General features: G+C 40.8%; 1 protein-coding gene across 5 annotated transcripts in view; it reads left to right on the top strand.

The window, feature by feature from the left end:
- ABI1 (abl interactor 1) overlaps positions 1–18,802 on the top strand; it is an 81,204-nt gene that overhangs the window by 21,878 nt on the left and 40,524 nt on the right. For all 5 annotated transcript variants that reach the window (XM_080639544.1, XM_080639543.1, XM_080639541.1 and 2 more), the window contains exon 2: positions 2,417–2,584. In XM_080639544.1, coding sequence (XP_080495670.1) covers positions 2,417–2,584 — 168 coding nt within the window. The remainder of the gene's footprint in view (positions 1–2,416; positions 2,585–18,802) is intronic.

Here is an 18,802-nt window from a genome sequence, read left to right as displayed (position 1 = left end):
TTCTTGAGCCTTTAATAGTTGCTTTACAGATCCTTCACCACCAAAGTTTGTTTTCTGGGGAAGCAGTGTGACTTTTACTAATGTTTTCTGACTGCTAGAAATGTCAAGACTCTTTAGGTGAAAAGTAATTTTGTTTGCATTTGGAAATACTAAAAACTGGAGTTTTGTGTAGTGTGGCCTTAGTACACACAGTAGGTGGTTTATCTTTTGGCAACAGATTGTACTGAACCTTTCCTGCTGCTTTGCATTGTAGAAGGCATCTGTATGTGAATCCATTTGAAGGATGGCATTAACCAAGTGTTTTAGTAAGCGTCTAAACACTGCTAGGAATGTTAATCATTATGAACAAACTTACTGGATTGGGAGGGAATTCACCCTTGTTTTAAAAAATGTTTAAAAGTAGCCTAGGATAGCTTGTGATACAGTATTTAGGTTGCACTGTGACTTTATAATGTATATGAACAGCTTGCCTTTTGGTTTGCTCCTTGAAGAGAGACAAGAAGGATTCTTTATTAGCTGTTGCATCTTTTCATACTTGAATTTAGGGACAGATTTAACACCTGTGGATGTGTCCTGGGTTCAGCAGCAGCAGTCAGTTTTTCTCCTTAGTAGCTGGTGCAGCACTGTGGTTTTGACTTTCGGCCTGGGAATAATACTGATACAGCCGATGTTTTCAGTTGCTGGTCAGAATGTTTACCCTGTCCAAGGACTTTGTGAGTCTCATGCTCTGCCAGGGAGGAGGAGAAGACGGGAGGAAGCAGGGACAGGACACCTGACCCAAACTAGCCAAAGAGGTATTCCATACCACAGCATGTCATGCCCAGGATGTAGAACTGAGAGTTCCCGGAAGGGCTGGAACTCTGCTGGGGTGGGGTCGAGGTATTGGTCAGTGAGGTGTTATATTCTCTTCCCTTTTTATTTCCTTTATCATTATTATTATTGGTGGTAGCAGTAGTGATTTGTGTTATACCTTAGTTATTAAACTGTTCTTATCTCAACCCGTGGGAGTTGCTTTCTTTTGATTCTCCTCCCTGTCCCTCCAGGAGTGGAGGGAAGAAAGGTGTGTGGGGGGGAAGTAGACTGCGTGGTTCTAATTTACGGCCTGGGCTTAAACCACGACAGGATGTTAAACTAAAATATTGATGTGAAGACATGAAAGGCAGGACTTAAGAATGAATGAGTGCATGGAAACTGGAAAACACAGGGCTTGGTTGAATGCAAACAATTTCTTTTGTTTCCTGCTTAATATTTTAACTGTTGTGTACAATGTGTGTTGAGTGTTATTCAAAGAAATCAATAGAAATAGAAATCTAGTTGGAAGGGGCTATTAATCTTTCCTTTTGGTTGTTGAGATCAACTGACTAGTCTACAAATAAATGAGGAAGAAACCATGCTAACACTGAGTCACTGTGTACTGCACATCTTTTTGTATGCAGTGCACCTTTCCTACAAAGGGAAAAGAGAGTTCTGGATAGCTGCAGTTTACAAGTTGGATAACAGATGAAGTACATGGCCTCCACTGCCAGCTCCCAAGCTGTGGTGCAGGGAGCACCTCAGAGGGGGGTGTGTGTGCATTTTTCCAGGTAGAGGTGGTGTTAGTTACCCCCATGCTGCCAGTGAGAGACTTAGTTGTGCTGTGTGATTCAAGTCATGTAATCAGTTGCTGATGGTGGACAGTAACCTGCCTCCTGATTTAGGGAATAGTGCCTCAGGGAATAGTACTCAGCACAGACCTTACCTTAGCAAGTGGGTGATCCTTTTCTCATATTTTTGCCCTTTTGTGGGGAAGCTGTCCTCTTTCCTTACACCTCAAAACATGTGTGTCTTATCAGTCAATGATGAACTCTGTCAGCTGTCAAGGAAAGCTTAAGCTTTTGTTGTGAGGAGGAATAATTTCACAAATACTCCTGTGTGCAGCAGCCCTCTGTGTATGCCATCCTGATGCTCTGCTTACCCTGCTTCTGAACTGTGGCCAGCAGTAATAGCCAGTATAGCTGGAGGGCTGGCTTTGTAGGTAGCATGTGCAGTAGGGGACATCCAACTGTGGGAAAATATTTGTCTGTCTTTAGCTGGCTTTGGCTGTGTGACCTCATAAAGATGGCAGAAGCTGCATTTCAGCGTTCCTGAGGAGTTGGAGGCTTTTCGGGAAATGAAGGATTAGACAGGCTTTTGAAATGCAACTCCAACAAATCATGATAGTGTTGTTTTTTATACTGAATGAATTGTTTCTTGGCATGTAATTTTGTTATGGTTAAATTCTTTATCTGCTCCTTATTATTGAGAATTTTCAAAATGCAGATGCAGATAGAATACTTTGACTGCACAGTCAGATCTTCTTGATTACAGATTCTTCTAGATATAGGTTGTATTTTTTGTTTCTGGCCTTATGTAAATGTCTTGTTCTTTTGCTTTACAGGCTCCAGATAAAAGGAAAGCACTAGAAGAGACCAAAGCCTACACAACTCAGTCTTTAGCCAGTGTTGCTTATCAGATCAATGCACTGGCCAACAATGTATTACAACTGCTGGACATCCAAGCATCCCAGCTACGGAGGATGGAGTCCTCCATCAACCATATCTCCCAGGTAATCTTTTTCCCTTCGTTTTTAAGAGGACTGACAACATTAGAGCAGGTGTTATCTTACCTCTTGTATTGCTGAGTTGGATGGTTTATGTTGACTTCTGTGGATTCTCTGAGTAGCATGACAGAAAATGGTAAGGCTTTTTTTTCTTTTAATACTTTTGGAACTACTTTATGACAGAGGTCATGACTGAAATAAAACAGTTCCTTTATCAAGAAGTACTGGAATTGTATTTGGTTTAAAGCAGGAGCTAATTAAAATTCCAAGATCTGAAGCTGCGATTGAGGGAGGAGTAGAGAGGAGGATCCTGGTCCAGAAGGAAATCCATTTAGAAGTACTATGTGAGTGATGGTACTTTATTTTAACATTGGAACATGCAGCAATCTCGTTGTTTTCATACCCCTGCAGGATGTAGTGTCATGAGCTGTGTGAAGAGGGGGAGGGGTTGTTCATATGTTGCCACTACTTGCTCAAGCCAAACTTTCCAAGCCAAGGCAGGTGGATGCGTGAGCTGACCTGACTTGTACAGTTACTGCAGTGTTGCTAGAGTTGATGCATGGAGGACACGGAAATAGACGATGGGAAAGAAGGGACCTGTCCCTGTGAGTGGCAGTCTGTATTTCCTTTGCTGAAGCTTTACTTTGCTGGCTGTTGTTGAGGAGAGGCAGCTGAGACAGCTGCCTGCCTTGTACCTGATCTATCACTGGTCTGATTGTATGGGAACTCAGCCAAAAAAATAAGTGTGCTGTGTTTAACCTGGAAGTAGTTTATTGCATAATGAGGGGTGTGCTGTACTAGTGCCCAGGAAGGGAGGGACATGATCTGCTCGATTACCTCACCCTTATGTTGCTATTCTGAAGTGGGCTTTGGTGAGGTTTTTGAGGGAACAGTGTTCACTCTGTCATATGCTCCTCCTGAAATTCAGTTGAATCTTTGCTGGGCTTTCTGTTTGATGCTTGGCTGAGACATTTAATGAGTAAATCTTAGAGGATTCAACCTAAAAATTTTCTTCAGTGCAGCCAGTGAATTTGAAACCTTTGTTGATCAGCCAGTACCCTGTTAGTGGCACACCTTGGACCTAATACTGCAAAGAAAGTGTTTCTTCTAGCCTCTGCTGTTTATCTCCACTTGGGCCCTGCTAACCTCTGTTTACTGTTCTTTTAGAGTAATTGTTGTTTCTAAAAATCTTTGTTAAATGTCAGCACAGTGGTTCACTGAAAGCATGTCAGCAGGGAGAGGATTCCAGTGCATGTGGAAAGGCCCTCCTAGTAACAAACCTTTCTAAAAGGCTTGTCAAGTTAGCAAGTGCTAGGAACTAGTGTTAAAAGCTGCATTAAGTATTTAAAAAGCATCTGCCACTGAAACAGGAAAGCAGGAGGAAGTACAAGTGCTGTAGATAATTTTCTTGTTTTATTAAGTATTCAGAGATTTCTTAATTCTAGTATTACAATGATCTCTGATGAAATTACTGTATAAAGGACTGAACCTACAGACTTGGGAAAACACTGGATGTGCTTTAATACTGAGTACATCTTAGGCGTTTCAGAGCTAGTGTGTGTAGCAATTATTTTTAAATTCTCATTGGCCCACTGATATGACTAACCCTGGAAAAAACCAAAATGCTTGATAGTAGCACAAAAGGTGTTAACCCTCTGTACTGTTTGCTGCTTGAATTGGAGGCGCTATGCTGAAAGCTATTGAGTCACCTGATACATGAACTGTTTGCTAAAGACTGTGAACAATCAGGGCTTTGTAGAGCTTTTGAGGAGTGTTTAGCAAGGTCACTTGCTTGTAGTTTCTGTCCTGGTTGGTCTGTCCTGAAACTAATCCTTGCTTATAAATGAACCTCTGCAGACTAATTTTGTAGAATTAAACTGGATACAGATAATGCACACATACCAGCTCAGCTATTTGCTTTGAAATGTTTCTGCTTAGATGCTTCAAGTGCATATCTTAAATCTGTTGTGCAGTTGCTTTGATAGACTGTTTCTAAATTCTCTGGTCTCCAGAGTGTCTTTGTTGTGCTTGTATCAGTCATGAATATTTTTATGCTATTAAAGTATGGGAATGAACATATTCTCAAAATGAAATTCTTCCCTATGGAAGTATTGCCTAGAAGCGCAGATCTGAGGCATTGCCAATCAATGATTCAATTCTGGGTTTTGTGACAGATATTTTTGCAATAAGGTACAATTTGATAGTTTTTTTGTTAAAATACCTTTCTTCTTTCTGTGGAAGAAAATCCTGTGGATCCTGTTCTGGCCTTCAGGCAGTTTCTGTTCCCCTACTGCATTTCAGTTCTCCATGTGCGTTTTCCAGAATGTCTCTAGGTTGAATGGCTGGATAGCTAATCTTCATTAGTAGCCACTCAGGTATTTTTTCTAGCTATGTGCCTTCTTCATTGGAAAAAGCACTCATGACAAGTTAGGTGATGGAGTGTTGTGTTGAAGTCTTGTTGCTGGAATTTGATTTTACAGAGAGAAAGTTTTCTTGCTTTTATAGGAAAAAATTAATTCAACTTTGGCTTGTCATTGAGGGCAAACAGGTTTCACATGAGTAATCACACTGCGGTGAAAGCGCGCTGTTCTGGGCACATGGAGGCATTGAACAGCTCCAGGAATGGTTTTCACATAGCAACTAGAGCAAAAGCATGCCTAGCTGCATCTATATTTCTGTGCTCGTAGTTGTCTTTCAGCTGTAATGTGTGGATCTGGAATGACCTACCACATAATTATTTACTACATCAAATACACAGAGCTGTGCACATACAGCTCAGCTCTTTGGTTTAAACCCTTGATACTGACTTTGAGCTTTGCTAAGCTGACTTAACTTACCAAGCTGCTCTGGTATGGCAGAGGAGAGACTTGTTCACCATCCTGGTGAAGTTCGCAAACCCCTCATGTATACTCATTGGTTAGGCAAGATCTGGACAGAAGAAAGGGGAGTGGGAAAGAGGTCAATGCTATACTCTGGATCAGTGTGAGCATCAAGGCTTCACTAAAGGCATTAAGGATAGCAAATGTGATGCCCATCTACACAAGAAGAGCTGGAAAGGAAGATCCAGGGATCCAGACTGCAGGCCTGTCAGTCTGATCTTGATGCAGGGAAGGTTATGGAATGGGTCATCCTAACTGCCATCACGCAATATGTACAGGACAACCAGGTGATCAGGCTCAGTCAGCATGGGTTTATGAAAGGCAGGTCCTGCTTGAGGGAAAGGCTGTACATCTTGTCTACCTAGACTTTAGTAAAAACTTTAACACTACTTCCCACAGCATTCTTCTGGAGAAACTGGCTGCTCATGGCTTGGACAGGTGTACTCTTTGCTGGTTGAAAACTGGGTGGATGACTGGGCACAAAGAGTGATGGTGAATGGAGTTCAGGTCCCTCATTGCAAGGAAGCCATTGAGGTGCTTGAGCAGGTCGAGAGAAGGGCACTGAAGCTGGTGAAGGGCCTGGACCACAAGTGTTGTGAGAAGTCGCTGAGGAAACTGGGGTTGTTCAGCCTGGAGAAAAGTAGGCTCAGGGGAGACATTATCGCTCTCTACAACTGCCTGAAAGGAGGTTGGAGTGAGGTGGGTGTTGGTCTCTTTTTCCAAGTAATAAGACAAGAGGAAATGGCCTGAAGTTGTGTCAAGGGAGATTTAGGAAAAACATTGGGAAAAAATTCTTCACTGAAAGAGTTATCCAGCATTGGAACAGGCTGCTTGGGTAAATGGTGGAGTCACCATCCCTGGAGGTATTTAAAAGATGGTAGACGTGATGCTGAGGGACATGGTTTAATGGTGAACTTGGCAGTGCTGGGTTAATGCTTGGACTCAACCTTATAGGTCTTTTTCAACCTAAACAATTTTGATGCTATATATATCCCTGTATGAATGCATGGCCTCGGCAGTGATAGGGGACAGGAGAAGCTGAGGGTCAGCCTGCTGTGGAAGACACCAGGAAGAATGCTGGACTTTGAGGTAGGGAAGGAATGAAGACTGTAACATTCAGTGTATGATATTCTTTGTTGTTTAAACTTTGGTTGCTCATTCGTGCCATTCTTCCATGAGTTCCTGAGCCAGCGAGTTAATTCTTTAAAAAATAAAATTAAAAGTCCTCTTGTATCTCTCCATTCTGAAAATTGGTGTCTTTTAGTAGAGGAGTTAACAATTCAGCTCTTCATAGCTTGAATATTTAACAAGGGAAAAATGCTTCTCTAGAAATTTGGGCCTGTGTTCTTTTGCTCTTTTGAGTAACTGTTTCTTGGTTGTTCTCCTCTCTTCCCCTCCTCCTCTTGGACATGAGAGCTGAATTAAGCATGTACTTTTGGATAAATTTTTTGCTGCTTCACTTTCACAAACTTGGAAAATGAAGATGCGGCAGCCAGACTTGTCAGAGGAGGGAGAGGTTGACAGGGACACTCTTGTTTACTGTGTCAAAACTGAAAAATGCAACAGATTAGTGCTCACATTTATGTCGGAGCAGCTGCAGTACTGGGTGTAGCAACTAGTCCTTTTTTCCTGAACATAAAACAGTTTTTAAATAGCTCAGTATAATCCATGCCTCTTGAAGCATGAAGCAATAGACTTCCTTTTAAGAAATAATGGTTTGCACCAAGGAGCACTGCACCCTTTAAAACATTCAGTGTTAAGATTTTCTTCTGCATCTGAAGCTCTCCTCTAATGTGAAATAGGGACTATGACAAAAAAAAGTGTTATGAAAGCATAACTCCCGGGGGGGGGGGGGAAGGGTGAATCTTTTGTCACCATTAAACGTTAGAAGCATTTAGAACTAAAAAAGAAAGAAAAAATATCCCTGAATTAATTTAGAAGAGTCTTACCTGTCACCATCCGTGTCTAATTCATTCCATGTGTAGTTCAAATACTGCATGCAAACAGAAAGCCATATGCCTTCTGTTTCTATGGTGTGGTTGTCTAAAGTCAGGGCATGAATGTAGGTACACATGTGATACCTTTTCTCATAGGGCTTCTGAATCTTAGAGCTGTAGCCTGTGTTGAGTCACACCTACACACTATACCCATCCCCACATACTAAGGCCTTTTCCATTAGGTGAGCAACCAGTCAGGACTGATGTGTGTTAGGTTTCAGAGCAGCTCTGCTGAAGATGTTCTGGGGCTTGAAGGGGTGAGCTACTTAACAGCAAGTTGAGAAGAGTGACTGGTGTTTGATGTCAGTGATGAAGAGCACAAGAGTTATGTGCTCAGCAGGTTTCTGATGTTTGAAGAGGCATAAGGTAGTGTGGGGATTTTTCATCTTCAATTTGTGGGAAAGAGCTTTCTTGGAGTGTGCACATCTGTTCTTTGAATTAATGTGATACTGCATTCATGGATTATGGTACATGATCACAACACAGTTCACATTCATGTTTGAAAGCCAAGATGTAGAAAGAGGATAGGAAATGTGACAAACCATCTGCTGATTAATGTGGGTGGTCATGCCTAGGACCATGAGCAATTATGTACTTTTGTACACTTATGGATGGATAACAAAAGACCTCTCCACATCCTCTTGGTGATGACTGTGCTTCTAAAAGACAGCTGTCCAGCTACTTTTATCCTGAAGTTGCTTCTTTAAATGGAAGAGGATGCTTAAAACTCTGATCTTGTTCTCTGACATGCTGGACGAAAGGACTGTTAACTGGAAAGAAAATTAGAAGTAGCACATGGTTGATGGCTGCTAATAAGCAGGGCCAGTACTGGAGCCCACACTGTTCAGAATATTCTCTGGAGACCATTCAGGACATAAAGCATGTCCTCAGCAAATCTGGGGATAACCTTAAATTATGAAAGGTGATTCATATGCTGCATAGCAGAGCTTCAGTGCAGAGGAACCTTGATAAACTTGAAGACTGAGCCAGCAAAAACCTTGGGAAACTGGGCAAGGTGCAAGGCCTTACACCTGAGATGGAATAAAACCCCATGCACTTGTATGTGCTGGAAGGTGACTGTGTGAGTAGCCATTCTGCTGAAAAGGAGTTGGTGTGATGGTGGATGCTGTGCTGAACATGAGCCAACAACACAAGGCCATCTGAGTAAGTGAAATGGTACATCAAGGCTGTGTTGGGAAAAGTGTGGCTGGCAGATGAAGGGCAGTGATTATCATCAGCTCTGCAGTGATGAGTCTTTACCAGCAGTGCTGTGTCAATCAAGAGGGGTGTGTGTGTCACCCGTGCATTGTTCAAGGGCGTTCTAGGGAAGTTGGAGATAGTTAGCAGAGAAAGACACTGAGATGTTCATGGGCATGGAACATGCAGCTAGCAAGGAAAGGTTGAGATATCTGCTTGTTTAGTCTGACAAAGCAGCAGCAAAGTGGTGACATTAATGGTAGCCTACAAATAGTTAAGCCTGGCTCTTAAGACTATCTTTGCAGTTAGTCTTTCTATTGATAGTGACAGTGTAAGGTTGAACAGTTAACCACAAGTTGGAGCTCTGCAGGTTAGTGCATGGAATTGGGAAAATCCTTTTAATTTTGGAGTGTGGTGCAGCACTGCAACTGGTTACCCTCTAGCATGACTCTTCTTGGTGTTACACTGCGGTAGCTGGATATATCCTAAAAGCTGACTTTGTATCCTTGCAAGGTACATCATAAACTATAGGAACTATATGGTGAGAGGGAGATAGTTACAAAGAGGAGAAACTGTCTCTCCATGTCTACAGATCCTTGTAAGGTTCACTTTTTTTATACAAACTTTTCTTTCCATGTGTCCAGCAGTGTGTGAAGTGACCAAGTGTTTCTGCAGGAACTAGAGCATCATCTAGTGTTGTATGCATTAGAAAGGTTGTGTCTTCTCTAGTTCTCTTGGACTGCCCTTGCTTGTCAGTAGACACAACTACTCTAAATACGGTGAGGAAACTTGCACCTTTTGTTTAGCTTAACTGTGCCTTGGGTAATGTTCCTTCTCCTAATAATGTGCTGACATTTATCTCTGTGGCCTTTGCTTCGCATCCTGTTCTTCCTGTACTCTCTATGATAGAGGTCAAGGCTCCAAGAAGTTGTCCTGTGCTTGCTCTGGTTATCTGTCTGCTTAGGGGAGTTGTTGTTAACTTTGTACACATCAGCTTCTACATGGTAGGTATGCATTGCTCAGAATGTAGTATAATGTGTAAGGGTTGCCTTGTCAGCTGTTGAGAAATTCTCTTCATGACCACAAATGAACACACATGTGATCTGTCTATAAAGCCTGTACAGTTTAGCTGATGCAGTCAAAAAAATTAGTTATGTACACCTATGAGAGAGTAACCATGACTGTCAGCCTTGCTGTGATGGGGAAGGGCAGTTGCTTTGATGGAGAAGAAACTGAGCCAGAAACTTCTGTTTCCTGTCGTTCTCTCCGCCTTCCTCTGCCTTTTCTTTTAATGTGAATATGGGGTTTGAACATGGTTTTGGGGAATGGGGAAGTTACTAATGTTAATAGTCATTGCCTGTAATGAATTCCTTCATATGCTGATTCCTATTCCACAGTCTGGTAGACAGGCAGTCTGAATGGTAGTTTCAATGTGTTTCAGACCATTAAAACTGCCTTCCTGCTGAATGGGTATTTGGCCATAAGCTCTGGATACCTCATTAAATACTAAATTAAGAGGCCTTATGCAGCTTCATTGTTTTTTTGAAATCAAAGCAAAAAATCCTAGGGCTGTGAATATTACTTTGAAAGGCCTTTTTGGTAACTGTGCAATAAATGAGTCAAGGGTGTTGGTGCAGTCTTTTTAATGAAAACCTCTCCTATCTGGAAGATACACCACATAAATGAAATGCGTCACTGCCTGCTGTAAAGCCACATATCGGAGTTTTTGGCATCTTTTATTTTATTTTTTTTTTTTCAAGATGGGTCTGATTAGATTGTTGCCTGAAATTAATTTTCCTTCTATTCCATCAGTTTTCACATATGAATAACTCCTGTTTTACACTGAATTGAGGTTTTCTTATCTCTGTCGATGTTTCAGTCACATAAGGGCAAAGCAAAAAGGAAATGCAGTGTATGATGTGATGAATATAAGAATTTTGCATCTAACACAACAGTAGGTAACCAGCTACCAAAGCATTAGGTAGCTCACTGTATCTGTACTATCCAGTGCAGCTTTTTGGGATGTTTGTTTTCATGGTAGCTGCGTAGTGTTATGGTTGAGCTGACCGTATTTGAGGAAAAGGGGGGAAAAAGCAACTGCAAGAAGCTTACTGTGGAGTAGATAAGTCTTGGTTGTACTGCATCCCTGAAACTACATATCTCCAAAATTTGCCACTCCAGCACATGAGCATGTGCATCTGGGTGCTTGTGGCTGGACTTCTTGTGCTGTTCAGAAGGGAATTACTTAGTGTTTTCTACTGGCTAGTTTTATTATGGGGCACATAAATGCTTAGTTAATGTTGATCTGCAGATGGAAAACTAAGAATTGATTCATATGTTTTATAAGCCAGCAGTAACATTCTACCACTTTCTGTACTGCTGCTGGTTTGCCTTTATGCTTTTTACTAGCAGCCTTTTGGGACCTATTGCTGTCTGTTATGCATGTCTTGTAAAAGTTCCATTGCAGGTTATATACATACCTAGTGAACAAACTTTCATTAGTTTATAGGAGGTGTATGAATGACTTAGCAGCGCTTCTAAAGCTGGGACAGCTTCTGTTGTTTTATTGTAACTTTGAAAAAGTGTGTATGAAGTGTGGAAATCTATCTAGCTGTGTTAACCATAGTGAAAACTTGTCATGTGACTGCTGTGCTTCTGCGTATGTCTCTTCCCCAACATCACCTGGGACAGTATAACCTCTGCATCACAGGGGCAGTTGCAGAGCACAAAGTGAAAACTTTTTATTGTAATGGAAAAAAGCATGTGTGAAATTGTATTAACTGATGCAATTTATGGCTAAACACCCAACTAGAAATAGGTGGCCATGAATATTATTTTTTCAGAGCTACTTATTCCACCAGAGAATGTTGATTCTTAACTGACCCTGCTGCTAGTGCGGTCACAGAAAGGGTATTGTGGTGGGAATGGTAGTTTGCTTGGTTAAGAGCTGCACTCTGTGTAGGGTTTTTCTTTCTTGAGAAAAATCTGAATGTGTTTTGGAGTAGCACAGTTAGAGTGACAACTAATGGAGGCCATGATTCACTTTTCCAGTCATTCCCATTTGGAATGCTGCTGTACATGTTGAAGTAAACACCATTAAAGTATGTCTGTCTCTTCCTGAATTTCATAAAATAGATTAAAAAAGCTGTTGCTTTCCATTCTAATGTTCATTCCTGGTTCCAGCAAATAGTTGTTATTTAATAATTTTGCCTAATACTGCACTTAGTTATATCTTAGGGGCATGAATATGTAAGTAGTACATGACCATAGCATCATGTTTGCTTCCTCTTTGAGAATCTCCTAAACAGCTGTGACTCGTTTCATGAACACAGGCTTGTGTGAATGCTAAGTACAGTGGCTCTGTAGCTTCACCTGTTTGTGCCTAAAAGAATCTAGTTTCCTCTCTCAATGAGGCCCTGTGATTGTTATTTATGATGGATCCATCAGTACAATTTGGTGTGGTGTCACATGAGGGTTGAAGCATAGCTTGCTATTTCTTTAACTGGCTTCTCTGTTCCTTTCGTGCAAGAGAAAAATAATATCTTGTCAACCTGATCTTGTCATGCTATTTCAAATTCCTGTATGTGGAAAAACTAGGAGCAACAAGGGTGTAATTAAAAGCTATCAAGCTTCTATACAAAGTAAGAACAAGTAGGGTGAGTACCTTAGATTTAAAATGGGTCATGATGGAAATAATAAAATGTATCATTGCTTCAGGAAAGGTCAGTTGGACCATCTTTTGAAAACACAAGAACAAGGAAATACTGAGTAATGACTATAAAGCTTGATTTGATCATAGGAAGTTCTTCTTTCTTGTCAAACTCGGTGTTATATGGGATTGATTTTTCTTCTTTTTAAGTTATAATTTTGAAATGTGTTCAAAACTAGGCTGTATAAGGTTGCAGGATAAGCCTTGAAACCACAAATCAACCTTTAGCTGACTGGAAAGGGGATAAATGTAATCTTTTGAGAAGCTGATCCTTTTTTGTCCATTTATAGGATTTTTCTTACGTGTGTTGTTAAGTATTGGGCAAGATGCAGCAATGACCAGATGTGCTATAGGACTAAGAGACGAGCTGTACTGTGGGTAACTCTTGTCTCCTAAACTGGGCTGGAAAAGGTGTTACTGAAGTTCTTGAGCAGTGTACATATTTTTGCTCTCTAATAGCTGATAGGTGATGTATGGTAAGCTGATAACATGCCAGCTCACGTAGACTAGAAAATTGTTTTTCTCTTTATTAGAAGCAATTCAAGTACTACTTAAACCTGGATGTTTTTAAAAAAAAAAAACATTTAGCTTGAAATTATGCAGTTGATCTGCATGTGTGTCTTGGCAGATGAAACATGGCATTTGGGAGTGGATGAACACTATAAACACTTTATTCTAGTGCTCCAGCTCAGGGTACTTTTTGCCTGTGGTGGTGATGAGTGAGATGCTGAAATAAATGAGGACAGGTTCCATTTGGGAGGTGAAACCTGTAAGTCATACCAGAAATGTGCTATCTTCATGTAGTTATGGGTCATTAAGGTAAAGAGAGAAGTCCAGTCAAGTGGTCTGAAACATATTAGACACTCAGCTATCTAATCTCTTAACCTGTGCCACTGTGTTTGGATTTAGTTTTCTCATACACCCTAAATCTTATGTTAAGAGGCAGCACTGACAGGGTTATAAGCCTGTAAGCTGATAGCAGCTAGACCGTGCTTTATTTTATTCCTCTCTGCCTGCTAAGGATGGTCTGTCACCGCTTACGTATCACTGTTTTAGTCTCCTCCTGAATTTATGTATAATTAAGCATATCTGTTGCAGTGCTGTATGAATGGTGTTCATCCATGTGACCTATAGACATGTCTGTTAGTGTCTTATTTTGACAGTAGCATGAGAACTGACCACAGAAGTGCTTATCCTTTATATATTACAGTTTTGAAGCATCCTTAATGTAGTGGTAGCATTTGGTGCTACTCTGACATCTGGATGCTAAAACCAGAGGACAGAAGTTCTGGGGGTGTTCATGGTGTTTTGGGTAAATTAATGTGGCTTTCCCTTTTCCTAGTGCAGGCTGAGGCACATGAACTAATAATGAAACTTCAGGAAGTGGGGAGATGGTTTCCGTAAGCTCTCACTGGGAGAAATTCAAGTTCAGTTGCTTGGGATTTTGCTGCTTTAAACATTCTTCTGCAGTGCAGCATGCCTCTTGGCTGGCAGATAGACTGTCAAGCTTCAGTGCAAGTTGACTTTCTTCTTTCTAGACCTGGGAGCCAAAGGAGCTCTGTGGGACCACAGCTCCAAGTTACTTGCATCTTATTTTCAATGCAGCATCTTCATGAAACTGTATTTTCCTGGGCTGCATTAAACGTGTATTCCTTTGGTCAAAGCAGAAACTCTTCAGAGATGCTCTCTCCTAGTTGCTGGCTGAATTACTTGGAATAAATGTATTTAATACATTTTTTCTTTTGGAAATTATTTGAAAAACTGTTTTTTTAAAGACTGTTTTCCACATGAAATTTTTGCTGGAAATAAGATTGAGAGAATGTCATTATTGGATAATGACAGAACACCTTGTTCAGTAACGTTTTAAAGCATCAGCTGATCAGTAGAAACAGAATAAAGAAGATGTGATGGTGTGGCTTGTTTTTTTTCTTTCTTTTTTTTTTTTTTTTGGCACTTTTTTTTTTTTTTTTGTAAATGCATTTTTTGAAAGCAGAGGTTGTGCAAACAATTACATGACTTAAGCAAACATCCTGGAAAAACAGATTGTGAGCTATCTGCAGATCATATTCAAATAAAGATACTTTTCCTGTGTGCTCTTCCTTTCCTGCCCATTTGCCTAGATTTCTTCATTGTGGTAGTTCTTAAAACAGATGCATAGTTGTTGATTACATTAGCTATATACTTCTGGGAGTAAACAGTGTGTCTGTATTGCTGAATGGATATACACAAATCCAAAAAGTACGTTGACCTTTCCGAGGAGAAACAGGCTTTACCAAAGCAGTGCAGAGGAGGCAGGCCACAGAAGTTTGAACAGCTGTCTTTGTAGTCCATTAAATTGTGTCCTGACATACCTCTTTATCACTCTGGACTGGAGCACCTTCTGTATGGAGACAGGCTGAGAAAGTTGGGGCTGTTCAGCCTGGAGAAGACAAGGCTGCGTGGAGACCTCATAGCAGCCTTCCAGTATCTGAAGGGGGCCTACAAGGATGCTGCGGAGGGGCTATTCATCAGGGACTGTAGTGACAGGACAAGGGGTAACGGGTTCAGACTTAAACAGGGGAAGTTTAGATTGGATATAAGGAAGAAATTCTTTACTGTGAGGGTGCTGAGGCACTGGAATGGGTTGCCGAGGGAGGTTGTGAATGCTCCATCCTTGGCGGTGTTCGAGGCCAGGTTGGATGAGGCCTTGGGTGACATGGTTTAGTGTGAGGTGTCCCTGCCCATGGCAGGGGTGTTGGAACTAGATGATCTCAAGGTCCTTTCCAACCCTAACTATTCTATGATTCTATGATTTTATTTCTCACCAACACTGCTCTCTCCCTGATGAAGGTAACTGTAGCAATATACTGATCCCAGCCACTTCTCTGTGCAGTCAGGTTTATTGTGGAAGTCTAGTAACTCTTCAGTGTGTGTTTAGCTGTTCACTATTGCACAGGTCAGTGGGCAGTCATGCAAGAGTCATGGTGGTTCAGAGGCTTGTAATCCACCATGGTGTTTAGAAGAGCATCTTTACCAAGGCATCAGTGTCCCTTCCTCAGCTTTAAACATTTGTCAATATTTGTGTAGTATATACGGAACTTTTGCCTAAAGTGACATTAAGAGATGGCGGGTGTCACGGATGTTTGTTTTTTTTTGGGGGGGTGGGGTGGTGGTGTTTGGTTTTTGGGGGTTTTTTTGGTTGTGTTTTTTGGTTGGTTTTTTTTTTTTTTTTTTTCCCCCTGCCATTCTTTTGTGCCAGACAGTGTTTTGCTCTCTGTCCCTTGCCCTGCATTTGTGGGCTTAATTACCATGGATGCAAGGTCTAGAAAACTACAGACCTCTACCTGCTTCTTTCTACAGGCTTCTTTGTATGTGTCACCCCCAGTGGCTTATGCTCCTCTTCTCACTAAGCATTTGTAATCAAGTTTAATCATTATGCTAATAGCTGCACAGTGGAAATGTCTAATTTCTGAACACATGATCAGTGTGACTAATGAATTTACTGCAATGGTAATGGGATAATGCATTCAGCAGAAGGGACATAGTGATGTCCTCTCTGTGCCTACGCACAAGACTTCTCTTCCTGACTTGTACTGCTTTTCAGCCTGTCATCAGGCTGGAGCATTTGTGTTCAAGTGCACTTTCACAGGATGGAGCCAAGAACTCGCTGTTGGGTGCATGCACATGTAAGTCTGAGGTGGTCCTGGAGGAGGGTTGCCTGCTGGCATGGTTTCTTCTTGGGCCAGTGTCTTCTACCAGAGTGCTCGGCTTTAGCCTGGAAAAGTTTTGGCTGGAGAAGGCTGTGGCTCACTACAGACTAACTGCTACTAGGACTGTTGAGGCTGTGTGAATGTTCCCAGCAGATATACTTGCAGTATTTCATATCAGCCATGGCCGAGAGTAGAAGGCTAAGGGAAATCCATTTACAGAAACAATGTGCAACTTCCTGTTCTAGTTGTGTGTGGAAATTGAAATGGCAATGGACAAGTAGAGCAGCCTTAGCAGTTCCATCTCTGCCCTGTCCCTTCCTCCCCACCCTGTTAAATGGGTAAATGTCATCTATGCTTGCGATTTTGTTGTCTCTCTTCTGCTTTTACTTAATATGTCCCAAATCACACGAAGTCTGTATGACTCAGCCCAAAATAGTAACACAGTCTTAGGAAACGTGTGAGGGAGTTTTTGTTAACTCTCTCATTTTTTTCTTTTTTTTCCTAGAATATCTTAATAGTCTTCCTTGTGTAATGCTGTGGAAACTGGGATTTCAGAAGTTTCAGTGAAGTTTGTGATGCTCATGAGCTTGTCCTCTGTACCTTCAGAACAGATAGCTGGTTAATGAGGGGGGTTGGAGTAATGGGGACTCTGTGGAGAGAGAGTTGAACTATCTTGTTTGTTTTTGAAAACAAAAGTGAGTAGTTTGTCAGATCCTATTTAAAAGTGACTATTAAAGAGACAAGGAAGAGCTCTATAAAAATAATACACAAAAGGTAGTAGTATAGATAGTAAGTTAATTGCAGAGTGGAATAATTATGTTGAAAACTTTTAAGGGGGATCTATAGTGACCAAGGTTTGCTCCTGACATCTTATTTTACTGATAAGACTCGCTGGCAATGGGGATAATAGGAAAAAACTGGCCATTGCTGGTTAACCTCTTGTATGTTGTAACACGGTTGTTTGCCATAGAGACTTGCTTGCTTTGTACAAAATTTGCTTGAAAAAATCCATAACTTTACTAGTTCTCTTCTGGAGAAAATGCAATCTTCAACCTTTCAACATTTAGGAAACAAGTGAAAAAGAAATCTCATGTGTAGTAAGCTGTTTGTGACACTAAGTCAGAAGGGTCTGTGGTATAAGTAATATGACCAGTAGCCATCTGATGGCTATGTAATTAATACTCAGGAGTTACTGTCAATGTAATGCAGGCCCAGCTGAAAACCAGCAGATTTCCTACTAGCTTATATCACTGCCATCAAATGGGATACAATTAAAGCAATACAGAAATAACATGGTGCCTTGGATGGTTTGTAATCAAAACTATGTTGGCAGGTGGCTAAAGGGCACTCAGTGTCATTTCCATGTATACTGTGTTTTATGTGTTAATCCTGGGACAGACTGCTATTTTATCAGTCTCAGACACCTCATAGACCCTGTATTTATGTGGAGAGGGGGATGCTTGGGAGAGGAATTTGTTGTGTGTATGTGTGGCTTTTGTTAGTGTTTTTTGTTGGTTTAGGGTGGGTTCTTGGTTTGTGGCTTTAAGAAAAGTATGTGCCTAAATATTATTTCAGAAATTTGTCAAGGATAGATTTTATGTTGGAGTTTTATTATTCTTTAACATAATGATTATTTTGGGATACACAATAAATCCTGTATCCCAACCATGTAACATAACCTTTCTTGTTGGAAAATATTTTATTTTTGCTAGTAGAGGTGATAAACTAAAGAACTAAAGAGGTGGTAAATTAAAGCTCAGGCTACGTTAGCTTGCTTCTCTCGGTGTGTTGTGTTCTGCCACCCACCTCAACCCTAGCTTGAAATGCCAAGTTACAAATAAGTGTGAGGGGTTTGGCTTTGGGGTTTTTCTGTTCAGGCGTGAGCATTCTGGCTTGTCAGTATTCTAGCTTTCGCAGTTCCTTACCTCAGACAAACTTGAAGAAAGTTCAGACTTATTCTGCTGAGTTTATTTTTTTTCATGGGCTTTTTTTAATGGTTTCCTCTTCAGCCACCTGCAGTGCTCTTTGCAATTGCACATGTTCATCTCCTACAAAGTTGCTTTTTTTGGCACACAAAATGCTTTTCGTTCGACATACAATTTTGTTCTACTCCCATGGTGGCTCTTTAGTGAGTCCAAACTACTGAAGAAGCTGTTTAATTTTTCCTTTATGTCCCTGTGCTTTCCTTCAGTCAAGAATATATACAGATTTGTATGTTTTGTTTAATTCTAGGCAAGTGCATTGCTTCCAGTAAGGAAAAGAGGACTCATTCAGCCACTTTAAAATGCTGAAACACTCATGTGGGAGCTTGCATAAGCATATTTTGGTTTTTTTATTTATTTTTTTTTTTAATGAGCCTACTCATGCATGCATATCTTGAGGAATACCCCGAAAGGAATTTAAAATTACTAAAATCTAATTTCAGGTACTGAAATGCACTCACACATACAGTTGGGATTTTGACTTTGCATAATCAAAAGCATTTATCTGCTTTTTGTGCTTTTAAAGACTGAATATGAATGCAACGTGTTATGACTGCACATCCCAAATGTTGTTCTGTCAGAATCAATCAGTAGGATCGTACACTTGAAACACTTCTGTTCTGAAGTGTCTTCTATTTTAAAGACTGTTTTTAATCAGCAGATTTTTGCATTTCTGGCTTGTGTTCAAATATAACTAATAAGTCTTTGGTTTGATTTAGATAGTTTTTAACTCTGGAAACTTGTATTAGCTATGCAACTGGTGTTAGCTAA

Source organism: Psittacula echo, assembly GCF_963264785.1.
Source record: "Psittacula echo genome assembly, chromosome: 2".
NCBI lineage: Eukaryota > Metazoa > Chordata > Aves > Psittaciformes > Psittacidae > Psittacula > Psittacula echo.
The sequence above is the reverse complement of the archived record's forward strand: the minus strand, read 5'-3'. Positions and strand labels throughout refer to the sequence as shown.